The sequence below is a fragment of the Patella vulgata genome, chromosome 8, assembly GCF_932274485.2.
Source record: "Patella vulgata chromosome 8, xgPatVulg1.2, whole genome shotgun sequence".
NCBI classification, from domain to species: Eukaryota; Metazoa; Mollusca; class Gastropoda; family Patellidae; genus Patella; species Patella vulgata.
The window spans coordinates 10390063-10406478 of record NC_065886.2 but is presented as its reverse complement, the minus strand read 5'-3'; the positions used below and the strand labels follow the sequence as shown (position 1 = coordinate 10406478).

The 16416-nt window shown below is 36.4% G+C and overlaps 1 protein-coding gene across 1 annotated transcript in view; it reads right to left on the bottom strand.

Annotated features, from left to right (window-relative positions):
• LOC126831010 (DNA polymerase epsilon catalytic subunit A) overlaps positions 1-16416 on the bottom strand; it is a 47416-nt gene that overhangs the window by 14057 nt on the left and 16943 nt on the right. The window contains exons 16-34 of the mRNA XM_050561635.1: positions 16237-16365; positions 15696-15798; positions 14355-14501; positions 13397-13691; positions 12674-12766; positions 11773-11917; positions 10339-11220; positions 9161-9388; positions 8047-8238; positions 7498-7630; positions 6731-6827; positions 6008-6146; positions 5258-5364; positions 4144-4272; positions 2850-3016; positions 2187-2259; positions 1714-1801; positions 723-898; positions 118-232 (exon numbers count right to left, since the gene is read on the bottom strand). Coding sequence (XP_050417592.1) covers positions 118-232; positions 723-898; positions 1714-1801; positions 2187-2259; positions 2850-3016; positions 4144-4272; positions 5258-5364; positions 6008-6146; positions 6731-6827; positions 7498-7630; positions 8047-8238; positions 9161-9388; positions 10339-11220; positions 11773-11917; positions 12674-12766; positions 13397-13691; positions 14355-14501; positions 15696-15798; positions 16237-16365 — 3438 coding nt within the window. The remainder of the gene's footprint in view (positions 1-117; positions 233-722; positions 899-1713; positions 1802-2186; positions 2260-2849; positions 3017-4143; positions 4273-5257; positions 5365-6007; positions 6147-6730; positions 6828-7497; positions 7631-8046; positions 8239-9160; positions 9389-10338; positions 11221-11772; positions 11918-12673; positions 12767-13396; positions 13692-14354; positions 14502-15695; positions 15799-16236; positions 16366-16416) is intronic.

Sequence of the window (16416 nt, the reverse complement as noted above, 5' to 3'; positions counted from 1 at the left end):
GAAACGAAATAAGATCTGTGTTTTGTCTGCGATATCACCTCAGTGGAAGCGGACATAAAATACAACTAACAAACAACAAGATCTGTGTTTTAATCAGATTGAGATACTAGAACTTACTTCTATAATTGTATTAACAGCTAAACTTGTTAAATCTAATTCAACACAAACAGTTGGATAGTGACCTGGATTATTGATTTCAATAGCTGAACTTTCTTGTAATTCCATACATAATCTGTCAATATAAAATATAAGTCAAATAAAAATACAGTTTCTTTTCTTCTGTACAGTCTGTTATTCGGAGCAAATGGTGCCCTATATATACACAAATAACCCCGAGAAAACCATATACTACTGGAAGCAATTCCATTAAAAATAACCCTGTGAAGAGAGAGAGAGAGAGAGAGAGAGAGAGAGAGAGAAATGGGGTTTAAGGTCCACTTGATACAAACTAGGTCATTTCGGGACTAACCCATAGTTCAATTTCATTTCAATAATTTGCTTGCGCGTAGGGGTCTTTAGCAGTAGGAGAACACCAGAGGACCCGGAGAAAACCCACGAGGTTGGACAGGCGACCCTACTCCTTGCCTTGTCATGTACAACCAGGCAATCGAAACCACGCTAGTGGACTCAATGACAGACCGTATGATACAGCTCGCACGTGCTAACCATTCGGCTATCCAACACCCACATTTCATTTCCAGGTTTCGTGAAGATGATTTTACCTGTTATCATCCGCTTCCTTTCCACCAAGATCTGGTCGTTCTGTCGGTGAACACCACAACAGATGATTGTGTTTGTATAGATGTCGAGCGAAGAATAAATCACAGCCATATAAGGTTATATCTTTTGGCATGTTACCAATAGGAATATGTAGATAACGACATTGTTCCATCATTGCCTAAAATAATCAAAATACATCAACATTAATGGCTCAATATCACTCTTGTTGCAACAGAATAATATGTCCCAATCTTTATTCTAGTCAACAAATTGTACTATTATACAATATTCCAATTAACTGATGATACAAATTTCATCTTAACACACCTAATTCAAAAAATTGGAAAAATTCAACTAAATGATTTGAAAAGCCTAACGTAAACCTTTTCAAATGTAGCTTGGATTTTAAAATATTTTCGAACCCTCTGGACAAGTAAAATAGGATTTAATGGATAATTTACACAACAGGTAGGACACTTAAACATCTAATACTTAGAATAAGGTTAATATTTATTTACTGGAACTGTCAAGCCAGCTAGAGTGTTATTGTCCCTTTAATGGACAGACAAGTTAAAGAGAGGGAGAAATGAGGTTTAACGTCCACTCGACACAAACTAGGTCATTTCGGGACTAACACACGATTCAATTTTATTTCAATAATTCACTTGCGCGTAGGAGTCTTTAGCAGTTGGAGGAAACCGGAGGACCCGGTGAAAACCCACGAGGTTGGACAGAGGCGACCCTATTCCTTGTCACATAAAACCGGGGAATCGAAACCACGCCAGTTGACTCAATGACATACATAATGATACAGCACATATGCGCTAACCATTTGGCCACCCAACTCCCCGAATGTCAAAGGGGACTAGAAGCAATTTTTATTTAAATTTGGTAGGGATCTGTAACAAGGGTTTAAAAATATTAAAGTTGACAAGAATAGCATAGTTTACCTGTAAAATGATATCTATGTTTATATAATGTTATAATAATTACCTGTAAAATGATATCTACGTTTAGATAATGTTGTAATAATCTTCTGCATCCTGTTCTCTGCCAGTCTAATACATTATATAAATTATCACTATAATTAGAATATTATCTTAATTAATCTATAGTGATAAAAACAATCTTAAATATACATATATATACGTCATTAGTCAGATCATAATCATTAATCCATATATGTGTAGCATTAACAGTAAGGTACTTATGTAAATTTACCCATGAGGTGTACTTATGTTACACTACCCATGTGGTGCACATATGGTGTTTTACTCATGTGGTGTACTTATGTAACACTATCCATGTGGTGCACTTATGGTGTTTTACCCTTGTGGTGTACTTATAATACTTTACCCATGTGGTGTAGGTTACTTCAATTGCTTTTACCCATGTCTTGTACTTATATTACTTTACTCATGTGGTGTACTTATTTAATAGATGCAGCTTGAAGATCGTTATCTTACCTGTCAGTTATGTGAACAGGTACGAGAGGAAACTCACTTAACCCAGGCATCACAGAAACAAGGTGAGCAAAATCTATAAATACATAAAACAGAGAAAATATTTAACCTTAAAAAATATAAATTATTTTTTTACTTCAATGTTGTTAATCAGGAAAGGGGGGGAACTAGGAGATTATCAATTCATACTCTTTGAAATTCTAACTGTTTGGCATCAAAATTGACTAAGTGGCAATTTCTGTAGCCAGTAAATATCACTAAAAGCATCTACATTATTGTCTATAATCAGGCCTTGGACAAACTTCAGGATTCAAAGATGGTACATACTCTTCCGGGACATATCTGTCAGGACTCAAACCTGGGACATACCAGTCAGGACTCAAACCTTGGACATACCAGTCAGGATTCAAACATGGGACATACCAGTCAGGATTCAAACCTGGGATATACCAGTCAGTATTGGAACTTGCAACATACCAGTCTGGATATACACCTGGGACATACAGTCATTACTGGAACTTGCAACATACCAGTCAGGATTTAAACCTGGGACATACAAGTATTAGAACTTGTGACTCACGAGTCTGGATTCAAACTTGTGACATACCAGTCAGTCTTCAAACCTGAGAGATACCCGCCCAGGGACATCCAAGTCAGAAAATTTACCTAATGCCGATTGTACAGCGATAAATGTTGGTCCTTTTTTCTCGTCCTTATAAGCTGATAACATTCTCTGTATCGTACGATAAACCTGACGAATATCCTTCTCAATTTTATATTCAAAACTATGGCCACCAGGGGGCAGGGTATCTTCGTCTGCTCCTCTTGTTACTCTGAAATTTACAAATATCAAAATAAGTTTGGGAAACTAATCCTCGCTAAAGTACACTTTAGTTTTAGAATATTAACCAAAATAAAAAAGTGTTGAGTAGTAAGGCATCGGCTTAAGAATGATCTGTACATCCAAATGACATTTAATTTATCAGCATAATTTTTTCAAAAAATATCAAATGTTTCAATCTGATTAAAATACAGATATATATTTCGTTTCGTTTTATATACTTTCGATGGCCTACACTACATGAAGATCTGACAAGTTATAGTGGGAGTTCACGTCAGGGGTCAACCGAGTGGCTTTTGACCCTATGACATCAGACATTGATAAATCAATCAGCATTGTCGTTTCTAGTGGTTTACCCACAGTTCCGTGCATAAAAAGGCCAAGAACTCGCCATAACAGACCATTTCATTGGCTAATTCCTCACATCAAGAAGAACGCCTGTTATATAACAACTCTTTCAGATCCTAGTTTTGTAAAGACAAGTAAACGAAATTTTGAACTATAAAAACGAAATGAAATAGGATCTGTGTTTTAATCAGATTGTAAATGTTTCAATATCTATTAATTGATTATTTAACATTTAGTTAAGAAAACACAATCAAAGTATCAATGGTAGTTTATCTCCCAGCTCAGATGGACTTTGATTGATTCTGAATATTACGAAATTTTCAATAAATTTTTAATTCATCATATCTTTGTTGATACTGAACAGAATTGAACCATTTTTTGAGGGACATCTCAAAAAGAGAGAGAGAGAGAGAGAGAGAGAGAGAGAGAGAGGGAGGTTCAATTTTATTTCAATAATTCGTTTGCGCGTAGAGGTCTTTAGTAGGAGGAAACCGGAGGACCAAAAGAAAATCCACAAGGTTTGACAGGCGACCCTACTCCTCGTCACATACAACCGAGGAATCGAAACCCTGTCAGTTGACTCAATGACAGACCTTATGATACAGCGGGCATGTGCTAACCATTCAGCCATCCAACTCCCCACTCTCTTTAAAGAGATTAAACTGTCACAATGCTGCAATTTACAATGAATTTAGCATTCATCATGACGATCAGCTGTTTTAAAGCAATCTGTTTTATTTCTCCCTGATGTAAAATATCTGTCATACTAACTTGTTGTTTCTCTCTGCGTTATATAAAGCTGTTAGATTGGGCATCTGATCACTTCGTACCGTATCAACTACAAATATTATACCTTTCTTCGTCATCGGAAAAAATAAACCATACAACTGTTTCGTTCCACTACAAATACGTAAAATAGAATTAAAGATTCAACACACGAGAAAATAAAACAATGATTATCATACAATTAGAGCCCCAACATACCAGTATAAAACAAGGAATGATCATACAATTAGAACCCCAACATGGCGGTATAAAACAAGGAATGATCATACAATTAGAACCCCAACATGGCGGTATAAAACAAGGAATGATCATACAATTAGAACCCCAACATGCCAGTGTCAAAGGTATATATAGAGCTTTTGACTGCACTATACAAAATCAAACATGTTTTTATCATTTTGATCCAAAAGCTACTCAAGGATGACTTCTAGTTATGGTCATTTACACTGTATTTCTATTGATTTTACAGCACCATCATTCTGTGTCTTAGACAGATATAGTAATAATAATTGTTTGATCTTTTTCGTACGAGATAGTCTATTCATCACAACAGTCATTTCATAATCAGAATTAAGATGAGCTTTATTAGATAATAACGATCAGGCACGGAGTTCACAAAGCATTCTTAGACTTAAGTTACGTATTTACTCAAAATTCTTCGCCTTATTTTAACTAAACTATAGCCCCTTATAAAACTTTTGTTGTTTTAATGTATCAAATACATCAATAAGAAACCATGTGCAAAGTTTTCTGTTTCTAGATCAAAGATATTTCTCATAAACACTGATTGAAAGTTGAGTAAATTCTTCACACAAGTCTGAAAATGCTTTGTGAACTCGGGGCCTGGCATTTTAAATCAAAATCATTTAGTTCAATGTTTCTTTCATCACTGATCAGCTAAAAATGGCATGATTTCCATTGATTTGGATAAAATATAATAATCCGTATACGCAAGTGAAGTTAGAAAAACGAGGGAGCAGAGTTAAAATAGGGTTCTAAGATCAAAAGTTAATAAAACACGAAGGGTTCATAGTTCATAAAATACGAAGGGTTTAGAATTTGGATAGTGTTTTAAGATGAAAAGTTTGAATTCTGTTACCTGGAATGTTGATAAAGGTAAAGATGTTTAATAGATCCTGTCTCCAGATATGGAAACTGAGCCAACGTTCGGAAGTCCAGATTATCCATTTCAAATGTGTCTGTCTCCTGCAATCAATAATTATCATATTTATATTATGAATTAATGGATTCGAAAAAAAAATCTTGAAATGATAAATAAACAAATTTATTCACAACTTGGTGCCCACACTTTAAGGAGGCCACAGTGGATCAGTTAGTAAGGCACTGGCTCACTAACCAGGTGGTTCCCAGATCCATGCAGGTGTTGTCTGAGAAAGTTCCTGTCTGGTTCCCCTTGTCAGTGGTGCAGGACTGAGGGTCTGCATGGAATAGAGTCTTCGGATGGGAAGCAGTTCTATGAAGAGTAGGTGGAAGTCGTGCCACTGACTGGGCAAAATTTCCCTTATAGCTTATGCCCATGTTCTGTATCCCGGTTAGTGCAAAAAAGCTGACATTAAACCCAATTCATTGTACATACATATCAGAATATTATGATGGTGGATTAATTCTTCGACAAAATCATGAATTATACTGTATAGGAGACTGAACAACACCTGCATACAAGCCACGCAAAGTTGTTTTTTCCACAAAACTATTTCACGTTTATTTACATAAAGAAAAGCAGAACATGATGTCCAGAACTATTTTGACTTTGCTCATACAGTAATTATTTACACAGAATTCTTCAATAAAATCAAGAAACAGTTTAATTATGTTTATGTATACTCACCCTTCCTGACATCTGATTAGCAAATTCTCTATTAACCGTGACAACACAACCCAGTTGTATTAAAGCACGGAAATCTAACGGTACCTGGGTCTCGTAAACTCCTTCAATATCAGGTGAAGACAGATCCGCATTAATGTCACTGTAATAATTAATATTGTTTTAATATAGTATTTGTCACCAACAAACAAATGTGAGTCAAGAACTACTTGAATAATATTGTTTTGATACAAGACTTCTCACTAGCAAACACATGGTGAGTCAAGAACTACTCAAATAATATTGTTTTAATACAAGACTTCTCACCAGCAAACAAATGGTGAGTATAGAACTAGGCCTACTTGAATAATATCATTTTAATGCAGGTCTTGATACCAGCAAATCAATGGCAGGGAGTTGTCACCAGCAAACCAATGACTAATAGATGACGAGGTAAGTAAATGTAATTAAGCGCCCAGAATTAAAGTAGTTATTTCTACTGGCCACTGCTGAGCATGTTGGAGGGACTTTGGAACAAATTACTCAATCAGCACAAAGAATTGAAGGAGGCCATAGTGAGCTCCCTTTGAGTGTGTTGTATAACTGTGACTCTCAAGTCTACCCACTAGGTGGTAGCATAGTTGACCTAATAGTAGCGCCGAGCCTTGAATTCAGTCTTTGGTATTTTCAAAAACAATTCTCAGTTTTTAATTTACATTTTGTAACTTGAGTTGTGTTAAATCTTACTTGATATGTTGTATATAGACATCTTCTGGTACAGAATATTGATATAAATTAAACACAGGATGTGATCGTGGTAATGTCTTCATACTCTTCTTCCATACTATAATAAATACAACACGATATATTAACACGTCTTCCATTATAATATATACAACACGATATATTAACACTTCTTCCATACTATAATAAATACAACACGATATATTAACACTTCTTCTATACTATGATAAATACAACACGATATATTAGCACTTCTTCTATACTATAATATATACAACACGATATATTAACACTTCTTCTATACTATGATAAATACAACACAATATATTAACACTTCTTATATACTATAATATATACAACACGATATATTAACACTAGTGATGTAAACTGAGTTCAAAGCATCTACAAGATGACAGGGGCAATAACTCTGCATAAGACTTATAGACAATTCTGAGTTTCGATAGGGTTCCTCATTATGAACAGCCAAAAATATTAGTAAGTTTGAATCTTACCTCCAAAAGTGAATAATTATTGCTGTAAACGAAGTTACAATTGCGAGAAATTTTAATGTCTACGATTCTCTGCAATATTTCTGCAAGCGCAGTTATCACTGCAGCAAGTTTTAATATTTGATTGTCTGCAATTAGCTGATAATAAATGAAGCCATCTTCTTGATGATGTACCCCTGGGGCGAATTCAGAAACCTAAAAATATTCCATTGACTGTCATAAGCTAGACAATAGCAAAATGGCATAGTTTGATATACTTACGTTCACCTTCGCCTTGTTTAGGAGTTTTCTGATTGACATAAAATATTCTCGGTACCACCAACTTCATAGCATGGAGATCGGAACCAATTAGAGCCCAGAGTTTAAACTGACCAGGATGTGCGGTTTCTGCCAACTAGAAATTGATTAAACAAAAACATGGAGCATTAATTGGTTTGGATGCGATTACATTGTTTACATTTACAAATGTGTGTGGACTCAATGCAGAGAGACCATGAGTATGAGTTGTGGTCTTTAGCAGTGGGAGAAAACCAAAGGAACCTGAGAAAACCCATGAGGTTGGACAGACGTCCCCCACTTGTCATGTACAAGTTGTGAATCGCAACCACACCACCTGACTTAATGACAGACCTTATGGTTTCACGCACATAAGTTAAACCACTAGATTATCCAAATCAAAGAAGAGTAGGTGGAAGTGACATGTTCCGGGCAATATTCATTCAATCATATTGTACATTGTTAACACAGAAATAAAACTTTCAAGCTGTATTTAGTTGTAAAACCCCATTTCACATCTCTTTAAAATCTTACCTGTACAATCTGCCATGGCATGTCCATCATACTTCTGGCTGTTTTACGTAGAAATCCACCCAATCCTCTGGAAGGCGTGATAGTTGTATTAGAAACATCAAATTCTGTTCTTCTACGTTTTCTGTCCTGTTTTTCCTTGGCTTGTAATTCCCATTTCTTTTTATGATATTCAACCCATACTTTTCTCTCCTCCTGAAATATATCAAGTTCAAAATGAGAGAGAGAGAGAGAGGGATAGAGAGAGAGAGAGAGAGAGGGGGGGGGGGTAATTAACTGTCCACTTGACACAAACCAGGTTATTGCAGAACTAAAATATGGTGCAATTTTATTTCAATAATTTGCAGCGGGAGGAAACTGGAGGACCCGGAGAAAACCCACGAAGTTGGACAGGCGACCCTACTCCTTGTCACGTGCAACCTGGGAATGAAAACCACGCCACTTGACTCCATGACAGACCTTATGATACAGCGCGCACAAACTAACCGTTCGGCCATCCAACCCCCCTATTTAGTTAAGAGCAGATAGCTCTCGCTATAATAGTTAAAAAGAAGATAATGAAAAGGGAATATTTTAAAATTTCAGTCAAATTACTTCAATCTGAGTGACATTAGGGCTGTTTGCAAAACAGTGGAGTCTTGATTGTCGTTACTACTGCTGTTACGATAGAAAAACAAAGTCTAGATTATCTAGTTTTTAATTAAATCATTAACCAAAAATCATGTTTAAATTCATTGCTACCATTGTTACGATAGTAAACAAAGTCTTGATCATATAGTTTTTAATTAAATCATTAACTGTCAATCGTGTTTAAATCCATTGAAAATATAAAGCATCTGATGGCATCAAGAGTTGATTATGATCTTGGCAAGTTAATAAATGATTAAATAATAATTTAGATAACATTTCAGGCCTAAAGTAAGACCGCAACAGACAGATTTAGCTCTAGCATAATGCATCTTTTATGAATTTCCATAATTCATTAAAGGAATTAAAATTCCATTGTTTAATTCATTGCATGAGTGACCTGTTATAATAGCCACAATCACTAACGACTCACTATAAGTTAGAAAATATGACAACATTATGTTGTTTAAATTGTTTTTATAAGACTAACCTTCGTGGAGCCCATGGGTGGGGGTGGACCAAGTATTTCTCTCCACGACTGGGAACCCTGGGTATTCTGTGTATTCTGATCCATACTATCGTTACCAGACTGGGCTCGTTTACGTTTATGAGAGATGGCCATTCCGTTATTATTTGTACCATTTACACGACCACCTATATCTTCAATATCTGCTAGTCCGTTCTGAGACGACGGAATCATATCTTGGAAATCCTCATCCTAAAAAAAGAGATATGATTTAATTGGACTGGAAACAATTCTATGGAAAACAATTAAATCTTTGCTCTATACACCAAGAAATCCTCGTAGAAATGGCATTCAGAAATAACAGTAATATAGTATATGGTAGTTCTTCTGTCTTTCTGAGTATCAAAGAGAGCGAGAATAAAATTCTAATGCGCCTTTTTGAGTAACAAAGAAAGAGAGCATAGAAGAATAGAAGTCTAATATCGTCCTGGAGAAACTCCTAGGATCCAAATATATACATGTAGTAAGAAAAAAACATTGATTTTATCTCATTTAAATAATTGTTTTGTTTATTGAGCTCAATTATTAAATGCTGTTTATACTTTAAATACAGAGACCTGCCTCAACAGTTCTAACTATAACTTGTACAGTAAATATAGAGACGTAACTCAACAGCAGTTCTAGCTATAACTTATACCGTAAATACATAAACCTACCTGTATAGCAGGTCTAACTGTAACTTGTATGTTAAATACAGAGATCTACCTCTATAACAGGACTAGTAAAATCTTATACAGTAATAGTAAGTGCAGGGGGACCACAACACACACAAACAATTACACAAGACAAACCTACAGACAGGACACAACAATACACAGACACCACAAACAACAAGTGAAAAAAACCAAAAAAAACTAAAGGGGGGGGGGAGGGAGAGGGAGAGAGAGAAATGCGTTTATTTTGGGACTAACATAAGGATTAATTTTATTTCATTAATTCTTTTGAATTTTGGATCCGGAGAAAACCCACGAGGTTGGGCAGGTGACCCTACTCCTTGTCAGGTACAACCAGGGAATCAAAGTCACGCCATTTGACTCAATGACAGATCTTAGTATATAACGTGCATGCGCTAACCATTCGGCCACACACAAGCCCCCGCCCCCTCGGAGAAGGGAAGCAACACAAGAAAAACAGAAACCTACCTCTATAGCAGGTCTAGCAGAAACTGTAAACATCTCACTGATTTTCTTCTGTTTAAAAACATCATTTCTTTCTAATAATTTCTTCCGTAACCAGTCGGGATGCGGTATTCTGGGGACAGGGTTGGGCACTGACTGTAGAGCAGCAGGAATCGTGATAATCTTCATGATAGTGCCACCCAGACGTTCGATATAATACTGCCAGTCTAAAATCTCACGAATATCAAAATCATTCAGATCCTGACGTTTCAGCCATTTTCTCAAATAATGTTTTTTGATTGATGGTTCGGCCTGAAAGATAGCCAATGGGATGGCTCGTTCTGTGACCGGTGCACCGTCAGGTTTTTTAGAAATAACGTAACGACAACTGAGACCAGCGTCTTTAACCATTTGATCCCCCAGAAATTCAGCCAAACGTCTTGCGGTACTGATGGATGTTGACTTCTGGCTGCCGTACTCTTCTAATTTCTTGGACATACTTCGATTCTCTGCAATAAGTTCGAATAATTCTGAGTCCGGCATGTTAGCCGCCTTACTGTATAAAACATCCAACCAGTAGTCAGCTATCTTAGCAACAGCTTCATAACATTCTTCTAATGTCTTTCCTTTTAAAAACGCCTCGAAGACGGACGACTGAAAAATCTTGATTAATTGCAACTCTCCACGCCTTTTGACTTCGAATCCTTTCAACTCGGCCAATGAGCCGTCAAAATTGAACACAGCATAGCGCTTCTTTAACTTTTTTCCCTCTTCCTTCGAGGCCGGTAAAATCATAGCAAGATACGGTCCGTCAACCTCGAAGAAAATGGAGTTTTCCTGGCGAACGGAATATTTCATGGTGACGGGATCGTCCAGTTCCTGATACTGTTCGTTAGTGAAAAAATCCTGAAAGTGAATTAAATAATATATAGTAATAAAACAAAAAGAGAGGAGAGAGAGGAATGGGGTTTCAAATAAAATCGACAGAAACCAGTCACTTCAGAATACGCTGTACAATTTTAATTTAAGAATTCACCTGCATAGAGGGGGTCTTTTGCAATGGGCAGAAAGTTGAGGACCTGGTTGGACAGGAAACCATGACCTTGAAAATCAGCTCTGGAACTTTCAGTTTGAATTCCTGGTCAGTGGTGCAGGACAACCAGGCATGGCAAAAGTGTCTAGTCCTTTGGATGGGTCAATAAACATACCATTGGCAGTATGTGTAGCGTCAATGTCACAGCTAAACATCCATTAACAGAGCTAAACATCTATTATCAGAACTAAACATCTATTGTCAGAGCTAAACAGCCATTGTCAGAGCTAAACAGCCACTGTCAGAGCTAAACAGCCATAGTCAGAGCTGAACAGCTACTGTCAGAGCTAAACGTCCATTATTGTTCCCTTATTCTCCTAAACATATGCATAAAAACAGAAATTGTGTAAACATGACATACTGACCTTAACCATGACGTTTAACATGGCGCCAGGATATGATATGGTTACTTTAGATTTCTTGGGGTTCGTAGATTTGATGACATAATTTTCAGGGAAGGTGGCAGGTAATATACACCAAATACCATCCGTATCTAACTCTAGGGGACGACTGAAATATATAGATAATTATATATGTCAAACATTTGTCAGGGATTAAGAATATTTTAATTACTGGTACTGTGAGATAATCTAGACAAAGTGCTGACTAGACCCAATATTATGAGGGCAGGAACAATATTGAGAATTTAGGCCATATTGCTTGTGCTTTAGATTATAAGGTCTGTTATTGTGTCAAGGGTCATGGTTTCTAGAAATGTCGCCTGTCCAACTTTGTGGATTTTCTTCAGGTACCCCCGAATTCCTACCAGTGCTAAAGACATATATGTGCAAGTGAATTATTGAAATAAAATTGAACCATATGTTAGTCCCAAACTGAACTAGTTTGTGTCGCATGGACATTAAGCCCTATTTCGATCCATCTATCGCAGCAATGACTTTTCAAGCAACACCATGCCCCAACTTGAAATAACTATCAAATGAATATAAAACATCACACTTCGACTAGTTCACATGTAATAAAGACAATGACAGGTTGACAGTAACACATGTAATAAAGACAATAACAGTTTGACAGTAATACGTGTAATAAAGACAATAACAGGTTGACAGTAACACATGTAATAAAGGCAATAACAGTTTGACAGTAACACGTGTAATAAAGACAATAACAGGTTGACAGTAACACATGTAATAAAGGCAATAACAGGTTGACAGTAACACGTGTAATAAAGGCAATAACAGGTTGACAGTAACAAATGTAATAAGAGGGTAACACATGATACAAATATTAAATGTCATGACATACCCAATCTGTTCTACAATTTCTCTAGCTTTAGTGATAATACTGGCTCCTGTATAACATACAATACCAGCCATTTCCATACTATACCATCTAGCTCTAGAATTAAATACAAAAACATAATATAATACATGGTGATTATGATAATGATAAAGATGATGATAACAAAGATAATAACAAAGATAATGAAGATATTCATGATGAAGATAAAGATAATAACAAAGATGATAAAGATAATAACAAAGACAATGATGATAACAAAGACAATGATGATAACAAAGATAATGATGATGATAACAAAGATAATGATGACGATAAAGAAGATCATGACAAAGACAATGAAGATATTCATGATGTTTATGATTGATATAGTCATCAAAAGCGAGCATCACCTATGTGTTATTTGAAAACTTTTAGATAGGTATCATTTTAATCTGATTAAATCCAAGGAGATTATCTACCATCGATAATTTGGTTTTATTTCTTACTTAAGTTAAGAATTTACTCAAAATTGTTCGCCTTATTTTAACTAAAATATAGCTTTTTACAAAAGTTTTGTTGTTGTAATGTGTCAAATACATCAATAAGTAACAATGTGCAAGGTGCTATGTTTCTAGATCAAAGATATTTCTCATAAACAGTGATTGAAAGTTGAGTAAATTCTTAACTTAAGTCTGAGAATGCTTTGTGAACTCTGGGCCTACTATTACGAAACAGCTTTATACTCACCCTTTTCTCATAACATAACCATAGAAAGAATTGAGGATACATTTATGAGCCAACTGTAACGAATCGTACAGTACCACCATTCCGTTCGCTCTCTTGATTTCAGCTGCATCTTTACTTCCTTCTGCTTCTGACAATTTCTTCTTCCACACCTTTACCAAGCCTTTAAACTCGTATCGACGATCACGGAAAGCTCGTACTGTGTCCACATAGAATGAATTTTCTCTTTGACATATCGTAGCAACCCTCTCCTCCATTCTTGTAGATTTGGTTTTCTTGTAAGCTTTTCGACAATAATCTATTTAAGTAAAATAAGTATATTTAAATTACAAGAATAGATGGGATTATTGCCTGTGTCCACTTGACACAAACTAGGTCATTTTGAGACTAACATATGGTTCCATTTTATTTCAATAATCCGCTTGAACGTATGGGTCTTTCATAGTGGGAAACCATGAGGATGGACAGGTGGCCCTCCTCCTTGTCCAAACCATACCACTTGACTCAATAACAGACCTTACGATTTTATGTATACGCATTAAACTCTTAGACAGCCGCACCCCCCCACCCCCCAAGTCTTGGAGAAACTGAACACAAGTTTGTCAATGAGGGAACTTGTTTACTGAAATGAAATGGGGGTTTAACGTCCTACTATTCTGCTCCAAACTGGGCTAATGAAGGCGAGCATACACCATACAGTGTGCTATAAGAGAAATTTTGCCCGGACAGCGGCACTACGGCCTACTCTTATATCGAATTACAACTATCAAGGGATCTTTTACATGCACACAGGACCTCGTTTTTTTGTCCCATTGGAATGACTAGATAGCTGTCCTTGTCAGGCCTTCCGTCCTGCATCACTGACAAGGGGGTATCACGCTGGAAAATCTGGATAAACTTTCAGGGATCGAGCCAGCGTCTTCCTACTTAGCCACCATGATCCCCAACCTGTTTACTATACCTGCTAATCGTTTTTTCTCTATAGTTGCCTGTTCTTCTCGATGTAACTGATGAAAGGCTCGAGGTTCACCACCAGGATATTGAGGTGGGAATTTCTCATTCTCTAACTGTTGTTGTATTCGATGAAATTCATTTCTTGATGCAGGCACTGAAAATATTCAAACATACATTGACTAATCATTATGATTGCTTAGTGTTGAGACGATGGCTTGAGGGGTAGCCCAATGGATTTTATACTCCCCAAGTCAGTAATCCATGGATACAATGACTTGAAGGGTAGCCCAATTGATCTTATACTACCCCTGTCTGTAATACATGCTGCCATACCAAACACTATTTCTTGTGTATTTCAGCTACTGATCATCGTGAGAGTTTATGAATCCCTTGTAAACTACAATATTTGTGAAAGTCAAACCTCTTAAAGAAATGTAAATCCCAAAAACGTTTCGCAACATTCATTTTCCTCTACAGATGATATAAACAAGCCAACACTATGAGTGTTGGGTAGAGAGAGAGAGAGAGAGAGAGAAATGGGGTTTAATGTCCACTCGACACAAACCAGGTCATTTCGGGACTAAGGTATGGTTTAATTTTATTTCAATAATTCACTTGCGCGTAGGTGTCTTTAGCAGTGGAAGGAAACCGGAATACCCAGAGAAAACCCACGAGGTTGGACAGGCAACCCTTCTCCTTGTCACGTACAACCGGGGATTCGAAACCACGCCAGTTGACTCAATGACAGACTTTATGATACAGCATGCACACGCTAACCATTCAGCCATCCAATCCCTCGGTGTTGGGTAGAATCTTTTGATGAGTCTCTTTTTAATCTGGCTGATTCCCAGCCGGGAGATTATTTACCGTTGATAGCTTTGTTGTTCTGATCAAATATATGAGTACATTTAAACCCGCCGTGGACCAACTAACATTTGTTGGCGCCTAGCAAAACAAATGTTTTATACCTTTTTTTTAAATTTCCGAAGAATGTTTAAATCAAAGGACCAACATTTATTCAAAAGAGACGGATGTGGATGTCACATGATTGACTCAAACATCACGTGGTAACAAAATGGCAAAGTCGGCCATTTCTGTACCAAGCGATTGTTAACAAAATACTGCTTTGATGTTTGTAGAAATGTTTCAATCTTTGTTGAAATTCAACGCAAACGAGGCCAACACGAACATTGGTTGCTAAACAATATTTTTGAATCAAACCAGTTTGATATTGCAAGTATTGTTCGTCCAATAAATGTTTGCGTTGAAATCCAACGCACACTGGATAACTTTTGTCAGAAAACATTGTTCGGGCTTAAAATTGTGGGTATAAAAACGAGTGACTTACTGAACTCTCCTCTCCACATCCAGGACATATCTCTCTGGCAGACGGCACCAGGTTTATTAAAATCACACGCAGCACATGTCGCTTCATCAACTATAGCTGGTGGCTGAAATGAGAAATAGAACAGGAAACTAATATCAGTGCAGGACGACCACACCACATATGACAAGAATCCCTTTAGGACTACGTCAATATATGTATAGTCACTCGACACAACCTATGTCATTTCGGGATTAACATATGGTACACTTTCATTTGCAAGCTCAGTATCAAAATCCTGCCACTTGTCTCAATGTCAGACCTTTCAGGTATCGTTTAATCTTGTGTATTTAGCTGTAATTTCTTTAACATTCATTCTAATATCAAATCTGCTTGAAGATTTGTAAAAATCATCTGAAATCAACCCAAATCTTCTCATTTGTACTTCTGTCCAATTTAAAGCTGACCGTTTGAATGTCAAATTTACAAGCTCTTAATTTACCTTGATTATTAATGTAAAATCAGTCATTGGGACAAAAGAATATACCTGTATATGTTTAATTACCTGTAATCTGTTGGTCAATATAATATTAGGATACATGGCACCAACATCCAGATGGTAAATAATAGGATTCTCTAATCTATTCGGACAATCTCGTAACATTGATAATTTCTCTGTTACATCATCACAAACCTAAAATAAAAACAGTTGATTATTCCTTTGATGTTAGCTTACCATTATTTC